The 27,236-nt window shown below is 42.2% G+C and overlaps 1 protein-coding gene across 1 annotated transcript; it reads right to left on the bottom strand.

Moving 5' to 3' along the window:
* Positions 1–12,367: 12,367 nt before the first annotated feature.
* Positions 12,368–16,262, bottom strand: LOC147089684 (putative G protein-coupled receptor 139). The gene is made up of 2 exons (XM_085977096.1): positions 16,144–16,262; positions 12,368–14,453 (listed from the first exon to the last, which is right to left on the bottom strand). Exons 1-2 carry the CDS (start codon positions 16,223–16,225, stop codon positions 13,549–13,551), a joined length of 987 nt encoding a protein of 328 aa, XP_085833222.1. The 5' UTR covers positions 16,226–16,262; the 3' UTR covers positions 12,368–13,548.
* Between the last annotated feature and the right edge of the window lie 10,974 nt (positions 16,263–27,236).

The raw sequence follows: 27,236 nt of genomic DNA, 5'->3' as shown, positions 1-27,236 counted from the left end.
TTCTACATGTTGGCTCAAAAAGCTTTCCTGAATGCACTTTAAGAATTTTTCACCCTCCAAGCCTTTCACACTCTGACTATCCCAATTTATGTTGGGGAAGTTGAAATCCCCCACTATTATTACCCTATTATTTTCGCACTTCTCTGAGATTTGCCTGCATATCTGTTCCTCTATCTCCCCCTGGCTGTTTGGGGGCCTATAGTACACTCCCAGCAAGGTGCTTGCCCCCTTTTTGTTTTTAAGTTCTACCCATATGGCCTCATTAGAGGAACCCGCTAATATATCATCCCTCCTTACAGCAGTAATAGACTCCTTAATTAATATTGCAACACCCCCTCCCCTTTTACCCCCCCCCTCTGTCTCGCCTGAAGATTCTATACCCCGGAATATTCAGCTGCCAGTCCTGACCCTCCCTCAACCATGTCTCCGTGATAGCCACAATATCGTACTCCCATGTGTTCATCCTGGAGGCGATCAAGAGATCATCTACATACTGTAGTACTGTACTATCTTCCCCTACTTCTACTGTTTCTAAAGCCTATGCCATATGTCTGTGAAATATGGCCGGACTGTTGTGAAAGCCCTGTGGTACCCTAGTCCACGTGTCCTGCTTTCCATCTAGGGTAAAGGCAAATTCATCTTGTGATTCTTTATCCAAAGGGATGGACCTAAATCCGTTTGCGATGTCTAATACTGTGAATATCTTCTGCTCTGGTGTTAGTCCATTAAAGGTAGTAGCCGGGCTGGCTACAATTGGGTATTCTTTCGGGCACACTTTGTTTAAGGCTGTGTAGTCTATCGTTAGCCTATAGGTTCCATCAGGTTTCTTTACCGGCCACATCGGGGAGTTGGTCTCAGATATTGTTTCCCTCAAAATTCCCTGTTTTATTAAATCGGACACTATGGCCTAGAAATTCAGTTGGTTGCACCAGCAGTTAGCGCCTTAAGAGAAGTGAATTTCGGGCGCTATGCGTGTAGCGCCTGGGCGCAGCGCAGTTTGCGCCTCGCCCCAAATTAAGTTGACACTTAGCGCCGGCGCAAAGTTTAGCGCCCGCCCGGCTGTGCGCGCAGAAAATGACGTCACATCCTCGTGCAACGCCCTTTGCGCGCCCCGATTCCAAACTTCAGTCGGACCACCCCATTGTGTGGCTGGCGTCCACAGCGTTTGTAAAATGGAACGCAACACAGCCGACGCATGCCCTGGGGAGTGCAAATTAAAGGGCACTCCTCCTGCACTATAAAAGGCACTCTGCATGTGTTGTGTGGAAGGGTCCAGTGTGTTGTTGTGGTGAACGGTGTATTTCTGTTTCCGGCCACCACCACCACCACCACCACCACCTCCTCTTCCTGTTCCTCCTCCTGTTCCTCCTCCTGTTCCTGTTCCCTCTTTCTTCTTTCCCCCCCCAGACTCGGCCTTTGCAAAAAACACATGCACCCTTCCCCTTTAAGAGCTCACTGGCACCAGAGTGTCTGCCGTCAATCACCAGCTCCCCGCACCTGCGCTGCACCCGAGCTCGGGTGTTGCGCTCCGGCCTGACGGCTTAGCGCCTGAAGATAGTCGTGCAACGCCTGTTTTAGCGCTCCAGCAACCTCTTAGGGTGAAGCGACTGAATTTCCGGCAAGGGGGCGCAACTTTGGGGCAGGCGCTAACTTCGGGTGGCCACTAACGTTAGCACCCCAAAACTGGCTATACTGAAAATCTAGGCCTATATCTCTTACGGCTGCCCTTGCCTCCTCCTTAAGCGGGTATTGCTTGTGTGGGCGGTGCATGAGTCCCGTGACACTTACAGGCGAAGTCTGTGTTAGCCCGCAATCTTGTTTGTGTGTGGCCCATACTCTAGGGTATTCCTTCTTTTCCAATTCTGACTTAATAAGCTTGACTGCCCCTATCTGGTTGGCTTTGTCCCCTAGGGGTCGCTGCCCGTCACTTTTATAGCCTGGTTGCCAGATTACTCGATTTTCACTGGGATTCACAATTGCCCTTACCTCCGTATACAATTTCCATCAATTTCACTGCATATCCAAAAATTCGTGGGGATTATTATTCCTCCAATTTCTAATACTACCGTTTGCTTTTATAAGCTCTCATTCTTTTCCCCCCGATTCCCATTATGTTGACGGAGAGTTTAGTCCAGGGTAATGGTAAATTTGTCAAAGAGATGCTCACACCCGTGTCTATTAACATTTTGCATTGCCGGCCCCCTACCAATGCATTAATAAACATTCTAGGATCCCTATCATCTCCATCTGAACTGAGGGCCGCTATCTTTCATTTTTCCAATTTTTACAGTATCTCCTTCATTTGCCGGATGGAGTCCACTGTGTCCCCTTCGTATTCTGAGTCGTACCCGTATCGTCTTTCCCTACAAGTTTCCCTCGTCCTTCTGTATTCCCTATCTTCTCGCTCCTCTCTGTCTCGTCTAGCTCTCCACTCTCTATCTTGTTTCTCCCCATCCTCCTTTTCTTCTCTCATCCATCTCCTCACATCCTCTTTCCCAACATCTTCTTTCCGCTGTCCTCCTGTGGGCCTCCCTTGTCTGGGTCCTTGGCCCTCCTTTCCTCCTCCTGTCCTCCAACACTCTGATTTCCGATGCCCGGGTTTGAAACCACTTTGGATCCCTTTGAAGTTAATTTATCATTCCCTGTTTTTTGAGTACAATTTTTGGCCATAGGTCCTTCTTCCCGACAATTAAAGCAACTTACGGCCCCTATGGATTCTTCCCTTATACTTTCCTCCAATTCTGCTGCTGCTATTTTAGTCCTTTGCTTATTGTCTACTTCTGATGGCCATCTAATTAACTCATCATAGGTATTCATAAGACGAGTCCCATCCATATAGCTTGCTGATGTGTGTCACTCAGTCCTGCTTTGAAAGTCTGCAAATAACTCTGGTTTTCCCTTGTTGGATTTATAATCCCTGAATTTCCGACAAATCTTACCCATTTTCACTCGGCATAGTCTACTGCCGATTCCCCTTTCTCCTTTATGACATTGGTGATGGCTGCCCAGGTCACGGGAACCAGTCCCATCACTGTGTCAACTGCCAGTTTGAAGGCCAGGTAATCTATATTGCTTTCTTGTGTGGTTATGTTGATTGGGTCGCACCATTGTCCGTTTCTTTTAACCAGTGGTAATTGGTCCCAGTCGCTATCACTCATTTTTGCCTTTACCAGTTGGTCTATATCTTTATTATGCAAATTATGGCTCATTTTTAACTGTCTCAGTATTTGCCAGAACGAGTAGTTATTCTCAAGGGGCTTTAACTGGCGTATTTTATCTACCAACATTTGTCTTTCTACTGGCTTAAATGCTTTATAAGCAGTACGAAGAGCTGGTGCTCCTGCCGGGACTACGGCAGTGCCTGGGTTTCCCCCTTGTGGTGGGATAGCCGCAACGGCAGGGGTTCCAGGAATTACCTCGATTTTTACGGGAGCTGCCTTAACTTCTTGTCCTGCCTGGGCATATGGTGGGGGTCTGTCAGAGGCCTTTAGGCCGGATGCGGGTTCCGACCACTCTGGCCAATTTTTTTCCTCGTTATATTTTGACGCTTCTTCTTCTAATTTTTCCCAAATGTGTTCATTGTCCGGGACGCTAGGATCTAGGGGTTTGTAATCTGTTAAAGTTTTGGTGGCTGCTATCATACATTTGTTGGATCTTGATCCTATCGCTCTTCTCCATTCAGTTTTTCTTTGGCTAACTTCTGCTAACATGCAAAAATTATCATGCCCCCCTTCTCTTCCTTATCCTTCGTTTGTCCTTTCCACCAAGCCCTTTGCTTTCTGGCACTGTCTTCCGGGTCCCATCCTTTCCTTTTCATTGATTCAATTAATTTTATATTTTTACCTACCAGGAATCGGGTTATAGAATCCAGGCCCCCCCCTTGATGGAGAATCCTTCTTTCCATCTCCTGTTGTTTCCATGATTCTAAATTCACCCGTCTCACTTTATATATCTCTTCCCAGTTTTCCGTCTTTACTTCCTGTCAATCACTCCTTTTGGTTGAACACACACACCAACCCTTTAGTCACGAGATTCTAATACTGTATCTTTGTGACTATTGGGTTATTTCATTCACTCACGATTGTACAATCATTCATTCCTTTACTGAGGATTTGCTTCCTCCCGGCTTAAGAGGATTCACCTCCCTCTGGGTTAGGGGATTTTGCCGCCCCCGCTGACCTTTTCCGAGACCGTACCAGTTCCTCCTAGTCTGTTTCTTTTAGTTCTTATTTCACCACATTTCCGAATCTTACAGCACGTCTGAACTCTACCGAGGGGTGGTAAGGTAAAATATACTCACCCTTCTCAGCCCGACGATACTGCGACTCAGAGAGGGTTGGTGATCCTGCCAACTACGCCAATTGATGCGTGTTTTTTTGCGGACCAAGTGATATGCAAGGTCAATGCTCACACCATCCCCAGAAAAGATGACAGACTCAGAGTTATGGTTCAAAACGGTCTTTACTCGCAGGCCTGGGAGAACCTTTCAGGACACTGTCTGAATCTGACTCCACCGATATCCCAGCAACATTCACAATTAAAGAAAAATCAAACCCCTGCCCTAGGGGCGGGTGCAAAGCTTATCAGCATTTACAGAGTTATTGCTGAATGGTAATTATAAACCGTGACATTTAATCCTCCTTGCCACCTAAAAATGCACATGCCTGTTATCAGTGGCTGTGGCCTCGTTTTAATCTAGTGCTTTACAACCGTCCGTTTGTTTTCTGGTCAGATGCTTTGCTCGTTACATGTTTTTTTAAGATAACAGTCCTCGTTCAATGTCTGCAAAGCACAGATTCTGACCTTGTTTCGGGTTACTTCTGCAAAGCAAGCACATTCTGATTAGTCCCACCGTACTTTGATGTAATGGAACCCTGTTGTGAGTTTGCAACAAACGAATTCTTAGGTATGTTATATTGTATGTGTTGCCTCGCCTGGCCGAGCAGACATCCTCCCCAATCTTCCCACGAGCTGCTCTGCAGTTTAATTTGTCAGCATTCAAAGTCACTTAATCATGTTTTTTAAGCTTAGCTGGATAAAAGCAATATACAGACCTATATATCGTTTAACTCAGGGTAGAATTTAACCCATTATCTCCACCTTGTACATTGGTGCTACATTATACATATCCTAACCTATAAAACTAAAGTATAATAGTAATTTGTTTACTTCACAAGGCCCTTTAGATTTTCAGTCTAACGCTCTCACAACTGAACTATTTGGCTTCGCAGCAACTCCACTGTTCTGTTATTCTTTTGGAGGATTTTCTGACCCCGGGTGGAACATCATTCTTTATACAGTGATACAAAATACGCTTCCTTGATTTCTGTAAAATGCTTGCTGTTTTAAAGTCAGCAGGAATTGATTCCTCCTTTCTATCAACAGTTAGACCGGCTGACTTTAAATGTTGCCAACATTTAACTGCATCTCCATTTGTCAGGGCAGTCATGGTTATTATCAGTCTTCCATGTATCCTCTTGCCCACTGCATCGCGCTAACAAACTTACCTTATCACAGGCATGGCTATCAATCAGTCAAATTTCTGGCTCAATATAACAAATTACATTATCTCACAGGCAAGTTACAAATATAAGAACATAATAAATAAGAGCAGGAGTAGCCCAAATGGCCCCTCGAGCCTGCTCCATCATTCATTAAGATCATGGCTGATCTTCGACCTCAACTCAACTTTCCCGCCCAATCGCCTTATCCCTTAATTCCGCTAGAATCCAAAAACCTATCTAATTCAGCCTTGAATATATTGAAAGACTGAGCGTTCACAGCCGTCTGGGGCAGAGAATCCCATAGATTCACAAACCTCTGAGAGAAGAAATTCCTCCTCTACTCTGTCTCAAATTGCCTACCCCTTATCCTGAGATTATGCCCCCTAGTTCTAGACCCACCAGCCAGGGGAATTAACCTCTCAGCATCTACCCTGTCAATCCCCTTCAGAATCTTTTATGGTTCAATGAGATCACCTCTCAATCTTCTAAACTCCAGAGAGTTTTTGCCAATTCTATACATCTCTCAACATAGGATAGCCCTCTCATCACAAGAATCAGTCTAGTGACCCGTCAATGCACCGCCTCCAAGGCAAGTATATCCTACTTTAGATAAGGAAACCAAAACTGTGCACAGTACTCCAGGTGTGGTCTCAGCAAGGCCCTGTACAATTGTAGCAAGACTTCCTTACTCTTATACTCCAAACCATTGCAAGCGTGCTATTCACCTTCCTTATTGCTTGCTGTACCTGCATGCTAGCTTTCTGCGCTTCTTGCACGAGGGACCAAATCTCTCTGAACACCAACTTTTGAAATTATGTAATATTTCTTTAAGTGCTACCACTGCTTATCTACCGCTATGACTTTTGATCTATTTTTCCTATCTATATTAGCCAACATGCCCCTCATACCTATGTAATTAGCTTTATTTAAGTTTAAGACTCTATTTTCGGACTTAGGCAAGTCACTCACAAAATTAAAGTGAAATTCTATCATATTATGATCACTTTGCACCAGAGGATCCTTTACTATGAGAATGCTAATTAACCCTGTCTCATTACACAATACGAGATCTAAAATACCCTCTTCCCTGGTTGGTTCCCATAAATATTGTTCCAGGAAACAATTTGATTTGTTCAATCTATATGCAGATTACAGTCCCTAAATGTAGAGATTATTACCTTTCAGTTTCTGCATTTTAATTTGGATCCTAGCTCCTCAAAGTCCCTCAGCAGAACCTCATTCCTAGCTCTACGTATGTCGTTGGTTCCTACGTCGACCACAACAATAGGATCCACCCCTCCCACTCCAATTTCTTCTGCAACCTCGAGGAGCTGTCTTTAAACCTGACACCAGCAAGGCAACACAACCTTCGAAACTTCGGCCGCAGCTGCAGAGAGCAGTATATATCCCCATGATTATATTGTCCCGTACCACGCTACTTTCCCTTTCACTCCCCCAACTTGATTGGCCTCCTGCACAATGGTGCCATTGTCAGCCTGCTCATCCATCCTGCAGGTTTTTCCCTCATCCACACAGCCAGCAAGGGCAAAGGCTGAGGCTGCTCCAGCACTGTACCTGGTGTCACCTTACCTGTCTGAGTTGCAGTCATAACCTCCTGTCCCTGACCACTAACCAGCACTGTACCACTACCTAACCTAAGGGTAGTGATTGCCCCCTGGATCAAAGTGTCAAGGTAAATCTCCCCATCTCTGAAACCCTGCAATGTCTGCATCTCAGACTCCAGCTTTAAAACTCCAAGCTTAAGTTCCTCAATATGCAGGCACTTACTGCAAACCTTTTTGTCTGGAATCACATTGCTCTCCACAACCTCCCACATGCTTCAGATGCGGCACACCACCTGGACTGCCATCCCTATATGGCCTTGATTTATTTAATTAAATGTAATTCAATTTGTAATTGTGTAACAAGGATGACCAAACCTGTTCAACTATTCCTAATATATATAACATCGCATTTGTGGTATCATTCTTATAAACCTAATCTGCACGCTCTCCAGTGCTACTTTATCATTTTTAAAAATATTGCGAGCAGAAATGTACGCTGTTCACTATGTGTGGTCTAACCAAGGTTCGATACAGGTCATAGTCGTAGAGTGATAGAGTCACAACAGCAAAGAAGGAGGCAGTTCGGCCCATCGAGTCTGTGCCGGCTCTCTGTAAATCAATGCAGTCCGTTACATTCCCCCGTTCCATCTGCATAGCCCTGCAGGTTTATTTCCCTCATGTGCCTATCTAGTCACCCCTTGAAAACATTGAGTGTCTCTGCTTCCACCACTTCCGTCGGCAGCCAATTCCAGGTCATCCGCACTCGCTGCGTAAAAACGTTTTTCCTCACGTTCTGCTTGTATCTATTGCGCAAAACCTTAAATCTGTGTCACCTGGTAGTTGTACCATCATTAGCGGGAACAGCCTTTCCCCGTCTAGACGATTCAAATGTGTCATAATCTTGTACACCTCTATCAAATCACCCCTCAACTTCTTTTGCTCTAATGAAAACAAATCCAGCTTATCCAAACTGTCTTTGTAGCTAAGAGCCCTCATCCCCAGAACCATTCTGGTAAATCTCCTCTGCACCCTTTCAAGGACCTACACATCCTTCCTAAACTGTGGTGACCAGAACTAGACGGAACACTCCAGTTGTGGTCTAACCAGAGCTTTAAAAATGTTTAGCATAACTTCTCTACTTTTGAATTTAACGGCCCAGAAATTCGGGTCCCAACGCGTGAGTACGGACGGAGTGCATGCAAGAAACCGGCATTTCTGATCCTCTGAACGAAGGTGTTCAGAGGTCGAATGCGTGCATGCAGGAGTCTGCGCATTGAACTTCCTCTTTTGTTACAGGTTTCACCGTGCGTGAAGGCCTCTACTTTTTGCACATTTAAAAACCAGATGTAAGGACTTCATTTTAAAAGGTAAGTGGTCAATTAATTAAGATTAGAATTTTTTTTCCACAGGTTTATTATTTTTAAATACTTTACAGTAAGGTAAGTGTATTTTTAGCCCCGATTTAAAAAAAAATTATTTTATTCAAAAATTTAAATTATTGTTTAAAATAGTTATTTAATGTTATTTATAGTTGTTTTAGATAGTGTGATTTTTTTCAAATTTAATTTAAGGTTAAGTACTGTTTTGTGCGCCCGGAGTTTTCATGAGTTTGACAGTTCTTTCTGTCAAACTCATGAATGGACTTTTACCTCCTCCGATTGGTTGCCCAGTGTTCACGTGATCCCAGCCGACGCATCACACTAACTACGCCGCTGGATCACGCAAGCACAGTGCACCGGGAGCTGGAGCGGGCCACAGACTGGAAATGCACGCAGGCCTAGGCCTCAACGGCCGGTGCGCTAGGTAAGTGCAGGTCGGGGACTTGCACCCGTGGGAAGCCCCCGACCCGAATTTCTGGGCCATTACCTCTATTTATGAAGCCCAAGATCCCATAGGTTTTGTTAACCACTCTCTCAGTATGTCCTGCTACCTTCAGGGAACAATGCACATTAACTTCCACGTCTCTCTATCCCTGCACACTCTTTAAAACTGTGCCATTAAGTGTATGTTGCCTCTCCATGTTCCTTCTGCCAAAATGCATCACCTCACACTTCTCAGTATTAAATTCCATCTGCCACTTGTCTGCCATTCCGCTAGCCTTTCTATGTCCTGTTACAGACGATTGGTATGACCATCACTTTTTGCCAAACCCCCAAGTTTGGTATCATCGGCCATTTTAGGAATTCTACTCTGTATTCCAATATCAAGGTCAGTTATACATATCAAAAAAGCAGTGATACCAGCACTAACCCTTGGGGAACTTTACTGTACACCATCCTCCATTCTGAAAAACAGCCACTTGCCACAATTCGCTGCTTTCTGTACTTAAGCTCATTCCTTATCCAAGGTGCCATTGAAGCACCCATCCCATGAACCTCAATTTTGCTAACAAGCCTTCTATGTGGTACTTTGTCATGCGCCTTCCGAAAACATATGTAGACAACATCCCTTCATCAATCCTCTCTGTTACTTCATCAAAGAATTCAATTAGTTTAGTCAATCACGTTCTGCCTTTTACAAATCAGTGTTGGCTCTCCTTAATTAGCTTAAAACAATCCAAATGTCCGCTCTTTATTTCCTTGTTTATTGTTTAAGAAACGTTACCCACCAATGGTGTTAAACTGACAGGCCTGTAGTTACTAGGATTGTCCTTATACACTTTCTTGAACAATTTTGTCACATTAGCAAATTTCCAATCCTCAGGCACCTCCCCCACATCTAGGGAATATTGGAAAATTATGGCAATCGCTTCTGCTATCTCCGTCCCCAATTCCTTTATCAACCTGTGTTGCAAGCCATCTCGCCAGGTGCATTGTCCACTCTAAACATACCCAGCCTTTCTAGGATATCATGGCTATCAAATTTCACTCCTTCCATTGCTTCTACCTTTTCACTTCTACCGATATTTTTTCAGCATCCACCTTCTTAGTAAACACCAATACCAAGTACTCATTGAGTATTCTAGCCTTGCCCTGCGACTCTAAGTATATACCACCTTCTTTGTCTCCAATAGCAGCGCCCCCCACCCTTTTAATACCCGCTTCCTGTTTATGTGCTAGTATAAGATTTTTAGGTTCCCTTTTATGTTAACCAGCGTTCCATTCTCATATTCTCTCTTTGTCAAACTTATTTTCATCTTCACATTCCCTCTCAAAGTATTGTATTTGGTCTGGTTCTCCCTTGAAGACTTCAGCTGACATGCATCCTACACACTTTTTTTGTTTCATCATCTTCTCTATCTCCCTCGTCATCGAAGGAGCCCTTGCTTTGGTTCCCTTAACCTTCTCTCTTGTTGAAATTTACCTAGCCTGTACTTGGAACATCTACTCCTTAAAGATCACCCATTGATCCGTTACAGTTTTTCCTGTCAGACTATGGTTCCATTTTAACCTGGCTAGAGCCTTTCGCATCCAATTGAATTAGCCCCTTTCCTGCTTTGAAGTTTCACTCTGGATTGTTCCTTGCTCCTCCCCATTGTTAATCTAAGCCTTATGACACGATCATCACTCGTATCCAAGTGTTTAACATACATTTCCTACTTTTCAATTCTATACCTCTAGAATAAACCCTAGTGTTTGGTTTGCTTATTTATGGCCTTGCTAACCTGTGTCACAATTTTTAGTGATTTGTATATTTGTACTCCGAGATCTCTTTGTGCCTTTACTCCACCTAGACTCGCACCCTCCAAGTGATAAATGTCCTCCTTATTCTTCCTACCAAAATGTAATACCGCATAGTTATCCGTGTTGAAATTAATTTTCCAATTAAATTCCCATTCTGCAAGTATATTCATGTCCTCCTGTAAATGTTTGCAGTCCCACTCAGTATTGACTATCCCCCCACACTTTAATGTCATCTGCAAATTCATAAATTGTGTTTTTGATTCCTAATTCTAAATCGTTAATGTCAATTATGAACAGCAGTGGTCCCAGCACGGATCCTTGTGGAACACCACTACCCACCTTCTGCCGCCTTGAATAGCTACCCTTTACACCTTATCTCTGCTGTCTATCCTGAAGCTAGCCAGCAATCCATTCTGCTACTTGTCCCCTGACTCCGCATTCCCTAACCTTGTTCATCTGTCTATAATGGGGTACCTTATCGAAGTCCTTTTGAAAATCCAGCTAAATTGCATCTACTGCATTACCATTGTCTACTCTCTCTGTTTCCTCTTCAAAACATTCAACAAGGTTGGTCAAGCAGTCTTTCCCTTTTGAAATCCATGCTGACTATTCATTATTATATTTTGGTTTCTCGATCTTCTTCTGTTTTCTCCATTAGTAGCGATTGCTTTATTTTTCCTACCACTGATGTTAAGCTGACTGGTCTATAATTCCCTGTCCTACCCCCCTCTTTAAATATCGGTATTATGTTATTAATCCACCAGTCCTTTTTCTAACGAATTATTAAATATGTGTAGTAATGCCTCTGCTATCTCTTGGTGGGATTATTTTAAAGTGAGTGGATGAATTCCATCCGGACCAGGGGATTTATCCTCTTTGAGTTTGATTAGTTTATTTAAAATGTCCCCTTTTTTTACTTTAAATGTACTTTTCTCATTACTAATCTCATCATAAAATGTCATGTCCACATGTCCTATCTCCCTGGTAACTACTGAAGCAAAATAATTATTTTATATTTCTACCATCTCTGTATCGTTATCTGTGGTATTATCCTAGCTATCCCTTAATGGTCCTATTCCCATCCCAGCGTTCATTTTTTATTGATGTGTCCATGAAATATTTTACTATTTTCTTTTATGTTCCTTGATCATATACTTTCATAGTTCCTCTTTGCCTCCCTAATTTTTTTTGACTTCTCTCCTAATTTTTTCTATTCTCTCTTATAATGCACTCCTCTGCTGTCTCTGTACTTAATGTGTGACTCTTTCCTTGCCTTCAATTGCTCCCTTATGGGTTTGATCATCTAAGGAGTTTCATTATTGTTTAGTCTGTTCTTTCCTTTTAGCGGAATATATTTTCCTGCAATCTGTTGAAAATGTCCTGCGCTCTGTTGAACACATTTTGGAGAGACGTGAAACTGAGACCCCGTCTGCCCTGTCAGCTGTATGTAAAACTATCATGACATTATTTGAAGAAGAGAAGGGGAGTTCTTCCCCCTGTTCTGGCCAATATTTATCCCTCAACTGACACGTAAAATAGATGAACTGATCTATTTCTAACAATTGCGACCAGAGTAAATCTTGATCCATCGGTGGATCGAATTAAACATGGACACTCAAAATTATCTTCTCCATTTTATTTCAGCAAAACTGAGTCTTAACAGTCAAACAAAACAGCGAAACAATCAACTTTATACGGTGCAAATTTGAACAAGTTTCTCAGTTATATGGGGAAATATTTAATATTCTGCTGTGTGAAACCAGATCACAAATGCATTTTTCATCAACTTTAGTTAAACAATTTCCTTAAACCGACAGGCAGATTGAATTTTGAATTTAACAAATGTCAATATAGAAACAAATCGCCGTATTACATCGCAGTCATAAAAATAGAGAGAGCACAAGAATGAAAGGTGAAATATTGCCAAGATGCAACAATCATACTGCTTGAAAACGCAAAAAAAATCATTTCGGAACCAGATCAAACCACGCAATGCATGGATAAATTTAATGGATTCTAATCAGTAAGTTCATTTTAAAGAAAAAACGATCCCATTGTGAGGTGACAAGGACTCAGGACTTGCGAATCTTTTGATGCTTCTCATCAAAGGCGAGATTGTGACAAAATTAACCAATCGGCAAGGAGTAATATGGATTTCCCAGTCACTTCCTGTACTTATGCTTAAGGGCCTTGCTGGATTTTCAGGAGTTAGACATTTAAATCTGTGAACTGTAGAAAGAATGGATCGTCTTATATCATTGCTAAAAGATTGGCCATCTAGCAGTGTTCCAAGTGTGGCAGTGAAATGGGTCTGGAGCACCATGACTGTTGCTGTAACAAACACTGGAGAATCTGTGCAACATTTCTGTGATATTTCTCCACAAAACAAAGATATTTACTGTTAACTAACTACAGGGTGTCGGAGGTGGAATTGTGCAAATAATGTAGTAGCTGTAGTTGGTCAGTTGTAGTTGTATAGTATCAGGTATTTATTATACACGGTCCCAATGCTCAAAAACCGTACCCAATTCTTTGAATACTTTCTTCCAATTTGCCATCTTTAAACTTGCCTTTCGCTACAAGATCTACAAACACATTGTCGCCTCTCGCTTGATGACGGCAACCAATGTGATCAGAAAACAGGACCATGTTCTGATAATATTACTCTCTGCTATATTTGTTCATTCTGTCTCTTGCTGGTAAATTTAATTTCGATTTAAATTCTGTCAACAAATGCGTTTAAGGACAGATTGTTGGAATCGTTACTGAGTCCCGCTGCTAACTGTAGTGGATAATTATGATATGGAGTTCAGTTGTGATGTTTTGAAGTCAGTTCTTGCTTCAGTTCAATCGTTCTCATAATTTAACTAAGTTACCAGTTCGAGTAAACGGCCATTTCAGCGCATTGAGCAGCTCCTCTCTGAACTTACTCTGGGTCACGGTGTAAATGGCCGTGTTCGTGCAGGAACTCAGAAGCTGCAGCATAATTCCCGCTTGTCGGAATGTTGCAAAACGTCTAAGCAATGATTTGTAGTAAAAGGCGGAACTAATTCGATAATATAAGAAATAGGCGACCGCTGTCATCCAGAGCAGGATAAAACTGCCGGATATAGCAAAAAGTAAAAGGATGGACCTTCTGCGGTTCCTCATCTCAGAGTCCTTGTCATTCTCACCATTGCTGCGGTCTTGCAGTCTCCTTCGGGACCGACTGGCCACTAAAATGCGTCTGACGGTGAGAGCGTTAAACAGCAATATTAAACAGAATGGAAGCAATGGGGTAAACAGCTGTTCAATCCAAGAAAAAGCTCTCCACGTGGGTACAATATAAAACTGTGCCGATACAAGGCAACCCCGCGGTACGTTGTTAGCTGCATCATAGGAAGTATACACGAAGGGCCAGGGAATGTTCTTTAAACAGATCAGCGTGCTCACAGTAACTATAATCACAGCCGCGGTTTTCTCTGTGCAATATTTTGTTTTCAGCTTCTGACAGCAAATGGCTACAAAGCGATCAAAGGTAAAAGCGACCGTTAACCAAACAGAGCTATCGATGGCAGTCGGAGACAGGTAGAGAATGATTCTACACACAGGAGTGTAGTACAGGAAAGTGTACCACCAATAAAGATCAGCGATCCGATGTAACATCACATTAAAGACAATCACCATGAGATCAGCCGTCGCCATGGCCACCAGATATCGAGTGATGCATTTGGAGAGACCGCACTTTCCACGGGACAGGATCACAATCGCCAACAAGTTCACTGTGAGAAGGAGAGATAAAACAACAGTCAAATCACTAACCAGACTGAGAAATAACCGATTCGTTTAGTCGATGTACACAGACGGTGAATGTTTTTAATTAGCTATTTCGCCTCTTGGCTCCGCTGTCGAAGGGGCAGCTCATGCTGGAGGTTGATTGTCTGTGAGGGTGCCCCGTGACCCCTCACCCGACTGCTGAGTCTTCAGTTGAGATCCTTAGAATTAAATTTACTGAGTCGATTCTGACATTGCGAGGTCCGCGGGGCAGGACGTCACCAACTTTGAAAGCAAAAAGGCTACAAGGTGAGTTAAATCAGCTAGTACAGATTAGGACATTAAATCTAGCTTCAACCAGAACACGGGACATAATCGAATGATTGACCCACACAATGTCAAATACTTCCAGTTTTGAAAATACATTGGAAACAAGAGCACGGTATTGAGTTGCTGTACGTCATCTGTAAGTAATTAGTTGGATGAGGTTTCCAGTGGTGTGTTGTGAATGAAGCATGACACAATACGTCAAGGAATGTAATTCTGTAACGTGCTCCAGTATAACTAGGTAAAGTCTTTATACCGCAGCACAAGGCATGAGCCAAGCAAAGGTCAGTAGAATCGCGGGATAAGAGATCGATACGAAACACTGCACTATATAAGAACAAATCACCACTAAATTCCACACATGTTCTACATTTAATCTTCCCCCCTTAACCGAAATAAGGCCAGTCCATGTATGGAAACCGCGTTCAGGGAAAGAATCAATAAGAATCGGCAGCCAATGGTTAATCTGGGTGTTCTGGCCCGAGTGGCTCAGTTGTATAAACAGACAAGTCTCTGGTTGAAGCCCGCGAGTGTGAATTATTAAATTAAAACAATAAAGGCCTGTTAACTTTTAATGGGGTGTGCATACGCGGAAACGACAGTACCGGATCCACCACCGGTATCAGTGTAACGAGAATCGGGCGAAGTTTAGACCTCGCCCGTTTTCTGCTCGGTGGTAAAAGTGAAAATTTGACGCACTGCGCAATCTCTCAGTCGAGAATAAGTATACCTTGACAGAATAACATAGTTCATACACTTTTTAAATTATTTGGTAATACATCGGAGTTTCGAAGATTGATTTGTCTCATTGCCTACAAGAACACACATGCACTGAATCTAGATTTTTCTACAAACATGAAATACATAAAACGTCCTGGTAAAGCCATTTTTAATAAATATTAATTAAGATTGGAGATAAACATTGGCAGCAAAACAAGCTTATACTTTCAAAGGAGGAAGCGAGTTTCTGTCACGTGTTACTTCCTGATGCATGTTCCATTTCTCCCCTGTCCTTCTATCTTGAAGGCACTGACTCATGCCGAATAGGTCCCTGGGAAACATGACAATCACACCCGATCTTTCCTAATCTGATCTACACAACAGGCGCGGATTCCAGCAGGAGTCAGTGGATTACAATCAGGAGTGAAATGTGCCTGTTTTTCCGCTGCCTGGTGATGTAGCCACAAGGACCTATCCATTGCCCAGACTCGACCGTTCAGCACATCGCAAGGATGAGTTTCCCGGTGCATTTACCAGCGAGACAAGAATGAAATGTTCTAAGTGTATCTGAAAACGGGGAAGAATAACATACAACTTTAACGAACTTTCCAGTACAAACAACAACATAGTTAAACATTCTGTTGCTTGTACCATAGGTGCTGACAGGCACTCCAACTGCTGCCAGAATCGGGTAATAAACGGCTTCTATTCTCGCAATTCGTAAACCGTGCATTTCTACGTGGAGACGATTTAATTCGTTGCTGCAAAAGAATTTGGACTTCAACAATCAGATAAAGAAGTTAAAGTCGCGGGTTACTTATAGTGTAAGTAAACCCTTAGTGGGACAATCAGAGCGCATCCCTACTGACATTACTTACAGACACTTGAACAAACAAGTTTTGGTCCCATGTGACGTTTAACTATTACACTCATTAAGGTGACGAAACATTACACATCGAGCAGCTGAGCAACCTTTTGGAACAATGAATCGTGCAATGACAGAGCCACAATTTCGAAGTTTAAGCACAAAATGCAACCACAAGCACACCTTACAAGAAATATCAAAACCTAGTTCATCAATGTGACATTTTTAACTGCGTCCCCTCCAGTCCCATTCTCAGGCTGGTCATGCTCTTCCCGCTATCAACTTACTAGGCATTTTATCACAATCCCTGCTACATCGTTTCAGACCTTCTCCCTTTCTGTCTCGCTCAATGTCCAGAACTCTCTCCCTAAAACTTCATTCAACTTTTAGTGCCCAATCCTCCCTGTCTTTCAATCTCCCTCTTCATTCACTCTGTGTTTCATTCTCAATTTTCTTTCTGGTTTCCTCTCTTTCTGTTTGAGGTTATTTGACACAAAATAATTTTAGAGACTGAGATTGAGAGATTTGCGTTTGGTTAGTGTATCAATGGATAAGGAACACAGATGGCTAAATGGAGGTCAGTTGCAGAAGCCATGATCTGACTGAAAGGCTGAACAGGCTCGAGGGGCTGAATGACCCAATTCTGTTACTATGTTAAGATAATTTGCATTATCTTTACTGTTGGCAATAGGTCACACTCAGGGTAAGCTGTTGCCAACTATAAAGAACGTGCAAATGATTTTAACAGAGTTGTTTCTCTTACTATTTGTGCGAGTTCACATTCTGGCTCATCTTTGCACCTCAGAGAAAGGCAGAGAGAGACATCGTCTCGAAATCTTTGCTACTCGTCATCTCTTTGCTGCTGTGGTGTGTGGATGTGGCAGATTTCTCCAACTATACGGCCTTTTCGATCAATTTCAACACCTCCATGGATCTTACCTCCCAAATATGTGTTTGCAGCTGTGACTGGGTGAAGACATATATGAGTCTTCTCGTGAGGCCAAGACCATTCACACTTCGTGGACATTTTTAGGAGACACTTCTGTGGACCTGCATTTGCAATCTGGCTTCTTCTTGAGCTGCGCTTTACTTTGCTCATCACACTTTCTGGTCATTAACTGGAAAAACATAAGTCCGAAATTGAAGGGAGCCTAGGAAGTGAACATCTGGTTTACATTTTCGACGTTTGTTTAGAGATCTATCAGGGAAAGAAACGTCACTGTTTTGAGGTGTATTGTGAAGGATGCAAACCATAGCAGCAGGCAGATGAGGCGGACCAATGCCTTCCAGAATATGTCTATCTTTGTCTTTATCTGACGTGCGAATATAAGCCAGACGGCTATGTAAATTCCATTGAACTGGCAGAAAAGGAGATTAACAATTGTTTTTAATCCGGTGTGTGAACAATATTAAAGTTGGGAACGTGCTGTATATTCAATCTTTTCTCATTGATATTGTTCATTTATATGTTCTTTTTAAAATCATGGCTACAATAGCAGAGTGCCTATGTTAAAAGTAATCCAAAGGTTTACGATACAAATCCGGAGAATCTGAATTCAAACCACACCGTGGCAATTAGCGAATTTGAATTCATATTAACTATTAGAAAACGAAACCTCAGGTATAAAACGTGACACTGAAGCTGTTGTATTGTAGTAGCTGGTTAACTAATGCTTAGGGAAGGAAAGCCGCCATCCTTGCCCAATTTGGTCTACATGTGATTCTTATCTGCCCTCTTAGTGCAGCAAATCCAGTAGACCGTGCAAACCTATCCGACAATGGGATATAGATAGGTTAAGTGAGTGGGCAAAGAACTGGCAAATTGAATATAATATGGGAAAACGTGAAGTTGTCCATTTTGGAAGGAAGAATAAAAAAAGAAGCATATTATATAAACGTTGATAGATTGCAGTGCTCCGAGATGCAGAGGGATCTGTGTGTGCAAGTGCATGAATCTCAAAAGGTTACTTATGCAGGTACAGCAGGTAATTAGGAAAGCTAACCGTTTATTGCGAGGGGAATTGAATACAAAAGTGGGGTGGCTATGTTTCTGTATGAAGGGCATTGGTGAGGCCACATCAAGATTGCTTGGTCTCCTTATTTAACGAAGGGTGTAAATGTGTTGGAAGCAAAAGGTTTACTAGACTAATACCTGGAATGGGCGGGTTGTCTTATGAGGAAAGGTTGGACAGGCTAGGCTGGTATCTGCTGGAGTTTAGAATAGTAAGAGGTGACTTGATTGAAGCATATAAGATCCTGAGGGGTCAGGACAGGTTGGATGTGGAGAGGATGTTTCCTCTTGTGGGAGTATCTAGAACTAGGGGTCACTGATTAAAAATACGGGGTCGCCTTTTAAGACATAGAGGAGGCGAAATTATTTCTCACTGAGTGTCGTGAATCTTTGGAACTCTCTTCCTCAATATCAATTCAATGTCGATCACTGAGAATCACTCGGTAGAATCACAAGTGAACGAACTAGTTGTATCCTGAATGCCAAAGTTGTCAGAATAGGCTTATGCGTGGTAGCAAGAGAACCAGCATGAAAAAACAATCTAATTAGCCTCGTCCACACCAATCTACCTCTCGCAGAAGCACTCGTTCATGGCAATATTGGTAGCAGTGACCACCGCAAAGCATTGTGAATACTAGGGCCTAGAAATTAATTTCGGGTGATGGCGCAAAACAGACGCTATTACAATCAATGGAACTGAATATCAGGCGCTGCGTATAGCAGATGGCCGACCCGATATCGCCTGTTTTGCCCAACCGCCCGAGATGAATTTCTAGGCTGAATTCTCCTCTTCACACTGAGGACATCCTCCATCGTGTTGTGTGGCCCTACCAAAGTACTAAGTCGGATAAACTGATAACCTATCAACCAGCTCATAACTGGGCATTCAAGAGGCACTGTGGATCATCATCATCAGCAGAATTGTATTTCAGCACAATCTGTAAACGCATGGACCCTCTGAGGTATTTGCACTCCTCTAACTCTAGCCTCTTGAGCAAACCCTATTTTATTCGCTGCACCATTATCACAGAATCACAGAATCCCCACAGTGCAGATAGAGGCCATTTCAGCCCATCGAGCCTGCACCGACACATACCCCACCCTATCCCCGTAACCCCACGTATTTAATCCCCTAACACTAAGGGTCAATTTATCATAGCCAAATCAACCTAACCCATACATCTTTGGACTGTGGGAGGAAACCGGAGCACCCGGAGGAAACCCACGCAAACACAGGGAGAATGTGCAAACTCCACACAGACAGTCGCCCGAGGCCAGATTTGAACCCGGGTTCCTGGCGCTGTGAGGCAACAGTGCTAACCACTATGCCACCGTGCTAATGCATCAGCTGCCATGTCCCTGAAAACAGGAATTATCTCCCTAAACGTCTCCACCTCTCCACATCCCTTCCCTCCTTTAAGAAGCTCCTCAACACCTGCCTCTTAAATCAAGCTTTTGGTCATCTCCCCTAATATCTCCTTATGTGGCTTGGTGAAAATAATTATTTTATATCTCTCGTGTGAAGCACCTTGGGTCGTTTTACTACGTTAAAGGCACTATATAAATAAAGCTGCTTCTGTTGATGATGATAAATGGCAGGCCATGGAAGTTAAAATCGAACCTTCATCGTGAAGAACATTTTCCTGATAGCAATGTTAAATTTGCTATAACTAGTTTGAACTTGTGAGCCCAGCTCATACACTTGAAATTCTGTTGAAAATAATATTCCGGATTTACAATTTATATTCTATTGGCTATCTTTTATACCTGAATAATATCAACTTTTAAGCCTCGAAGATTGAAATTTCTCAAATCTTTTCTGATCGGTGAAACTGCCACGTCTGCAGATCCGCTCAAGAAATGAAACTCGGATGAGCAACCGATCCTCTGGGGACATCCAAATGGTTCAATACCCTTCTTGACAGTATTATTATGAATATTAACTTCAGGTGCATAGCACAATCTTTCATTTTCATTCAGTTTTAATGCAGAAGAAATACTAGAAGGGATGAAGAAAGGGGAGAACGATGGAAAAGAGAGGGGAATGAAGGTGGAATAGATTCTGATGGACTGATGAACCGGATATTTTGTCTCAAGCATCTGCTCGGGTGTTAAGTACCAAAACCATGTTCAGCATGATACAGTGGCCAGGGAGCAGAATAGTGTACGAGGCCATAGTACAAGTTTAGAAGAGTTTGCCCTCTGCTTACCGAGGGGTGCTGGGGGGATGCATCTCATCCACTACTGCTTGTTGAACAAATAAGCTGACAAAGCAGAGGCAGTGGAGAAAAGTGGTGTAGAAGGAGATGATGTAACTGAGGAATAGGAGTGGCCAATGATAGACCATTGGGAGTCTCCAGAGGTGGTGCCTTTAGAGGAGACTATTGGGCTAGCATTGGATAGAGAATCCAGGGAGTCATGTAGTCACGGAGGATGAATATGTCATGGTAGTTTGGAAGTACGGTGGAGATAAAATGGGTTCTTTGAGGAGGCGGTGATTACGGAGTTCTTGAAATGGAGCGGCCAGTAACTGTAAAGAGGTGTTCATGTAAAAATAACTGACGCGCTTCGGCCCGTTCCCTCTGAGGTTGAATATCTCTCCCTAAAACTTTAATACATTTCCAAGGCTAATGTTTGGGGAGTAAACTGCCTTTAATTCTCCAGATTAGATCGGGTGGTATATGGAGGAAACTGGGTGAAGGAATGTGCGAAATGGGTCATAAGATGTGATTAAAACTGTTTTCTCGCGTGGAGAGTGAACACCAATAGTGACTGGGTTGTGCCGAATGTCAAAAAACATAAGAAATAGAAGCTGAAGTAGGTAATATGGGCTCTCAATGATGCTACACCGTTCAATAAGACCATAGCAAAATACGCACCTCGACTCCCCTTTCCTGCCAGATCCCATATCACTTGGTTCATTTAGTGTGCAAAAATCCATCGATCTCAATCTTGAACATAACCATCGACTGAGCATCCACGTCCATCTGGGGTAGCAAATTCCAAATACTCACAACCCTTTGAGTAAAGAAATTTCTCCTAATCTCAGTCCTAATTGTCCATCCCTTATCCTGAGACTATGAGCCTTAGTTTTAGACTCTCCCGCCAGTGTAAGCAGCCTCTCAGCATTTACCCTGTCAAGCCATCTACGAAGTTTACACGTTTCAGTGAGATCACCTCTCATTCTTCTAAATTCCAGAGAGTATAGGTCCATTCTATGCAATCTCTCCTCATAGGACATCCCTCTCATACCAGGAATCATTCTAGTGAACATTTGCTGCACACGCTCTAAGGCAAATACAACCTTCCTTAGTTAAGCAGATCCAAATTGTACACAGTACTCCAGGTGTGGTCTAATCAAAGCCCTCTATAACTTCAGCAATACTTCATTATTCTTATTCTCTAACCACATTGGAATAAAGGCTAACATAACATTTGCCACATAAATCGCCTGCTATAGCTGCATGCTAATTTTCTGTGATTCGTGTACAGGAACAAACAAATCCCTTTGAATAAAAACAGTTACTAGTCTCTCCCCTATTTAAATAAAATCTGCTTTCCATTCTTCGTACAAAAGTGGGTGACTTCACACTTCCCCTCATTATACCCCAGCTGCCAACTTCCTGCCCAATCACTTAACCAGCCTATATGCCTATGCAGCCCCTTTGCTTTTTCCTCACAGCTTACATTCCCACCAAGTCATTGATATAGATTGTAAACAGCTGAGCCCCAAGCACTGATCCTCGTGGCAATCTACTAGTTACATTCTGCCATCCGTAAAGTGACCCGTTTGTCCCCACTTTCTGTTTTCTGTCCGTTAACCAATTGCCAATATGTGCTAATATATTACCGCCAATCCCACGAGCTCTAATATTTTGTCACTACCTCTTGTGTGGCATCTTATAGAATGCCTTCTGAATATCCAAATATTATGCATCCTCTGGTCCCCCCGATCTACCCTGCTCGATAAACCCTCAATAGCTTCCAACAGATTTGTGAAACACGGTTTCCATTTCATAAAACTGTGTTGATTCTGGCTAATCATATTGTGATTTTCCAAATGTGATATTACCACGTGCTTACAAATTGATGCTAATATTTTCCCTACAATCAGGGAAACTGGCCTACAGTTTCCTTATTTGTCCCTCCCTCCTTTCGTGAACAGCGGGGTTACATTTGCTACTGCCCAATCCACGGGACCGTTCTAGATTCGAGGAATTCTGGAAGATCAAATCCAATGTATAAACTCTCTCTATAGCCACCTCTTTTAAAACCCTAAGATGTAGGCCATCAGATCCAGGTGATTTGTTGGCTTTTATTTCCATTAATTTCTCTAGTGTTTTATCTTTCATAATATTATTAACTTTAAATTCCTCACTCTCATTAGACCCTTGGTCCCTCGATATTTCCTGTATGTTCTTTGTCCCTTCTAATGTGTAGACAGATACAAAATATTTGTTTAACGTCTCAGCCGTTTCCTTATTCTCCATTACAATTTATCCTGTCTCTGCCTCTTAAGGGACCCGCATTTACTTTCACTCAACTCTTTTTTATTACATACTTGTAAAACTCTAATTATCACTTTTTATATTTTTTGCTAGTTTACTCTCTTATTCTATTTTCGCCCTCTTCATCAATTTCCTGGTAATCCTTTGCAGATTTTTAGAACCTTCCAAATCCCCAGGCTTACTACTATTTTGGCAACAATGTAAGCACCTATTTTAATCTAATACTATCGCTAACGTCTTTAGTTAGCCACGTTTGTACCACTTTTCCAACGGCATTTTTATTCCTAAAGGGTGTGTATATTCGTCGAGAATTATGATTTTTCAAAAAAGTTTGCGATTGCTTATCTACCATGATATATTAAATCAAATTTCCCAATCTACCTCAGCCAACTCCTCCCCAACCATTCGACAATAATTGGCTTGTTTAGTTAAGACCCTAGTTTGGAACTTAAACACCTCACTCTCAAACTTAATATGATTCTTGCTGCATTATGATCATTCACCCCAGAGGATCTTTTACTGAAACATTACAAATTAACATTGTTACATTACACAATACTATATCTAATAAAATCTGTTCCCGAGTTGGTTCCTCGAAATATTGTTCAAACAAACTGTCTCGAACGCATTGCAGGAACTCGTCCTCCAAACTATTTTTGTCAATTTATTTTGCCCAGTGTATTTGAAGATTAAAGTCCCCAACGATTATTGTATTGACTTGTTATATGCTCCTCTAATTTCCTCAGTTATACCCAATCAAACACTATGATTACTCTTCGGTGGCCTATAATCTAAACTCAAATGTGTTTTCCCCTGTTTGTTGTTTCTTAGCTCCACCCATAACGATTTTGCATCCTGATTTTACCGTGTGCTGACTTATATTTATTTCAATGTGTAATTTTTGTGTTCTCTAAAGCTTTCATTAGATTCTGTGTAACCGGTAACTCCTTCAAGTGGACATAAGAACATAAGAACATAAGAAATAGGAGCAGGAGTAGGCCAATGGGCCGCTCAAGCCTGCTCCACCATTCAATAAGATCATGGCTGATCTGATCCTAACCTCAAATCTTCTATCACTCCCCATCCCACCCGAACACATGTGATCTCCCGGGAGAGGCAAAAAACCAGATAAAAAACCCAATGGCCAAATTGGGAAAAAAAATCTGGGAACTTCCTCTCCGACCCATCTAGGTGATCAAAACTCTTCCAGGAGATCACTCTGCCCCTATATTTTCTACAGTACTTACCTTCTGTAAAGGCGATCTCCACCCCAGCCAGGAACAGGAATAAAACCATCTCCTGAAATCTAACACAGAATTAGAACACAAGAAGTTAGAGCAGAAGCAGGCTACATGTCCCCTGGACCAGCTCCACTATCCACAGGGCCAGGACCATTCCGAACCTAGACTCATGTCCAATTTCCTGCCCGCTCCCCGTAACCCTTAATTCCCTTTACTTCTAGGAAACTATCTATTTCTGTTTTAAATTTATTTAATGATATAGCTTCCACAGCTTTCTGTGGCAGCAAATTCCACAAACCTACCACTCTCTGAGTGAAAACGTTTCTCCTCATCTCAGTTTTGAAAGAGCAGCCCCTTGTTCTAAGATTATGCCCCCTATTTCTAGTTTCACCCATCATTGGGAACATCCTCACCGCATCCACCCGATCAAGCCCCTTCACAATCTTATATGTTTCAATAAGTTCGCCTCTCATTCTTCTGAACTCCAATGAGTAGAGTCCCAATCTACTCAACCTCTCCTCATATGACCACCGCCTCATCCCCGGGATTAACCGAGTGAACCTTCTTTGTACTGACTCGAGAGCAAGTATGTCTTTTCTTAAGTATGGACACCAAAACTCTATGCAGTATTCCAGGTGCGGTCTCACCAATACCTAGTATAACTGCAACAATACCTTTTATAACTGCATCAATACCTCCCTGTTTCTTTATTCTATACCACTAGCAATAAAAGCCAGCATTCCATTGGCCTTCTTGATCACTTGCTGCACCTGCATACTAACTTTTTGAGTTTCGTGCACCAGGACCCCCAGATCCCTTTGTACTACAGTACTTTCTAGTTTCTTGCCATTAAGATAATAACTTTCTCTATGATTTTTTCCTGCCAAAGTGCATAACCTCACACTTTCCAGTATTCTATTCCATCTGCCAAATCTCTGCCCACCTATTAGCCTGTCTATGTCACTTTGCAGGTTTTTTATGTCCTCCTCACTCATTACTTTCCCTCCCATCTTTGTATCATCTGCAAACTTTGATATGTTACACTCGGTTCCCTCCTCCAAATCGTTAATATAGATTGTAAAGAATTGGGGACACAGCACTGACCCCTGTGGAACACCACTAGTTACTGATTGCCAGCCTGAGAATTAACCATTTATCCCAACTCTCTGCTTTCTGTTAGAGAGCCAATCCTCCAACCACACCAGAATATTACCCCCCAATCCCGTGATTTTTTATCTTGAGCAATAATATTTTTTGTGGCACCTTGGCAAATGCCTTTTGGAAGTCTAAATACACTACATCCACTGGTACTCCTTTATCCACCCTTTATGTTACTTCCTCAAAGAACTGAATCAAATTTGTCAAACATGATTTCCCCTTCATGAAACCATGCTGAGTTTGTCCTATTAAATTAAGTTTATCCAAATGTCCCGTTACTGTCTGCTTAATAATGGATCCTAACATTTTACCAACCACAGAGGTTAGGCTAACAGGTCTATAGTTTCCAACCTTCTGCCTACTACCCTTTTTAAATAAGGGTGTTACATTAGCAGTTTTCCAATCTGTCGGGACCTTTGCTGAGTCCAGGAACTTTTGGAAAATTATTACCAATGCATCCACAATCCCTACCGCCACTTCCCTCAAGACTCTCGGATGTAAGCCATCAGGTCCAGGGGATTTATCCAGCTTGAGTGTCATTATTTTACCAAGCACCACTTCCTTAGTGATTTTAATCGTATTTAGCTCCTCTCCCCCTAGAGCACCCTGTTTGTCCAGTGTTGGGTTATTCTTAGTGTCCTCTACCGTAAAGACTGATACAAAATATTTGTTCAGCGTTTTTGCCATCTCCATGTTTCCCACCATTAATTTCCCGGTCTCATCCTCTAAGGGACCAACATTTACTTTAGCCACCATTTTTCTTTTTATATAACTATAGAAACTTTTGCTATCTGTTTTTATATTTTTTGCTAATTTACTTTCATAATCTATGTTCCCTTCCTTAATCAATCATTTAGTTATTTTTGCTGTCTTTTAAAGACTTCCCATTCTTCTATCCTCCCACTAGATTTGGCTACCTTTTATGCCCTTGTTTTTAGTTGGATACTATCCTTAATTACTTTACTTAGCCACGGATGGCTATCTTTTCTTTTGCACCCTTTTTTTCTCAGTGGAATATATATTTTTTGGAAGTTGTAAAATAACTCCTTAAATGTACACCACTGATCATGTACCGTCTTACCCTTTAATCTATTTTCCCTGTCCACTTTAATCAATTTCGCTCTCATACCTTCATAGTCTTCTTTATTCAAGCTCATCATGCTTGTTTGAGATCCAAACTTCTCACCCTCTACTTGAATATGGAATTCAACCATGTTATGGTCACTCATTCCAAGGGGATCCTTTACAAGGACATTTTTAATTAATCCTGTCTCATTACACAGGACCAAATCTGAGGTTGCTTGCCCCCTGGTCGGTTCAGTTACATACTGCTCAAGAAAGCCATCCCTAATAAAGTCAATGAACTCATCCTCAAGGCTGCTCTGCCGAACTTGATTTGTCCAGTTAATATGATAGTTAAATCCCCCATAATTATAGCTGTTCCCTTATTAAAAGCCTCAACTTTTTCCTGATTAATACTCCGTCCAACAGAGTTGCAACTGTTCAGAGGCCTACCGACTACGCCCACTAGTGTTTTTCCCCTTATTATTCCTTATCTCCACCCAAATTGTTTCACTATCCTGTTCCTTTGAACCAATATAATTTCTCTGTATTATAGTGATTCCTTCCTTTATTAACATAGCCACCCCACCTCCCCTCCCTTCCTGCCTGTCCTTCCTGATTGTTAAATAACCTGGCATATTTAATTCCCAGCCATGGTCACCCTGCAGCCCTGTTTCTGTAATGGCCACAAGATCATACCCATATGTAGTTATTTGTGCCGTTAACTCATTCATTTTGTTACGAATGCTACGTGCATTCAGATAAAGAACTTTCAAATATGTTTTGTGACACTTAGTTCCTGTTTTTTCCCCTTTTACTACTTTACCTTTTACTCCATACCTTCTGTCCCTTCCTGACACGTTCTGTTTTTTAACTTCCCCACTGCTACCTAAGTCTAT

Source organism: Somniosus microcephalus, unplaced genomic scaffold, assembly GCF_052327205.1.
Source record: "Somniosus microcephalus isolate GS21.2 unplaced genomic scaffold, FLI_Smic_1.0 unresolved_chr4, whole genome shotgun sequence".
NCBI classification, from domain to species: Eukaryota; Metazoa; Chordata; class Chondrichthyes; order Squaliformes; family Somniosidae; genus Somniosus; species Somniosus microcephalus.
The sequence above is the reverse complement of the archived record's forward strand: the minus strand, read 5'-3'. Positions and strand labels throughout refer to the sequence as shown.

What these genes read in the sequence shown, in the direction of transcription:
- LOC147089684 (XM_085977096.1), bottom strand. Translation starts at nt 16,225, where the DNA reads ATGCACGGTTTACGAATTGCGAGAATAGAAGCCGTTTATTACCCGATT. An exon ending in AGTGCCTGTCAGCACCTATG is followed by an intron (nt 14,454 to 16,143) that starts GTACAAGCAACA and finishes TCCTTCTCACAG; the next exon opens with TGAACTTGTTGGCGATTGTG.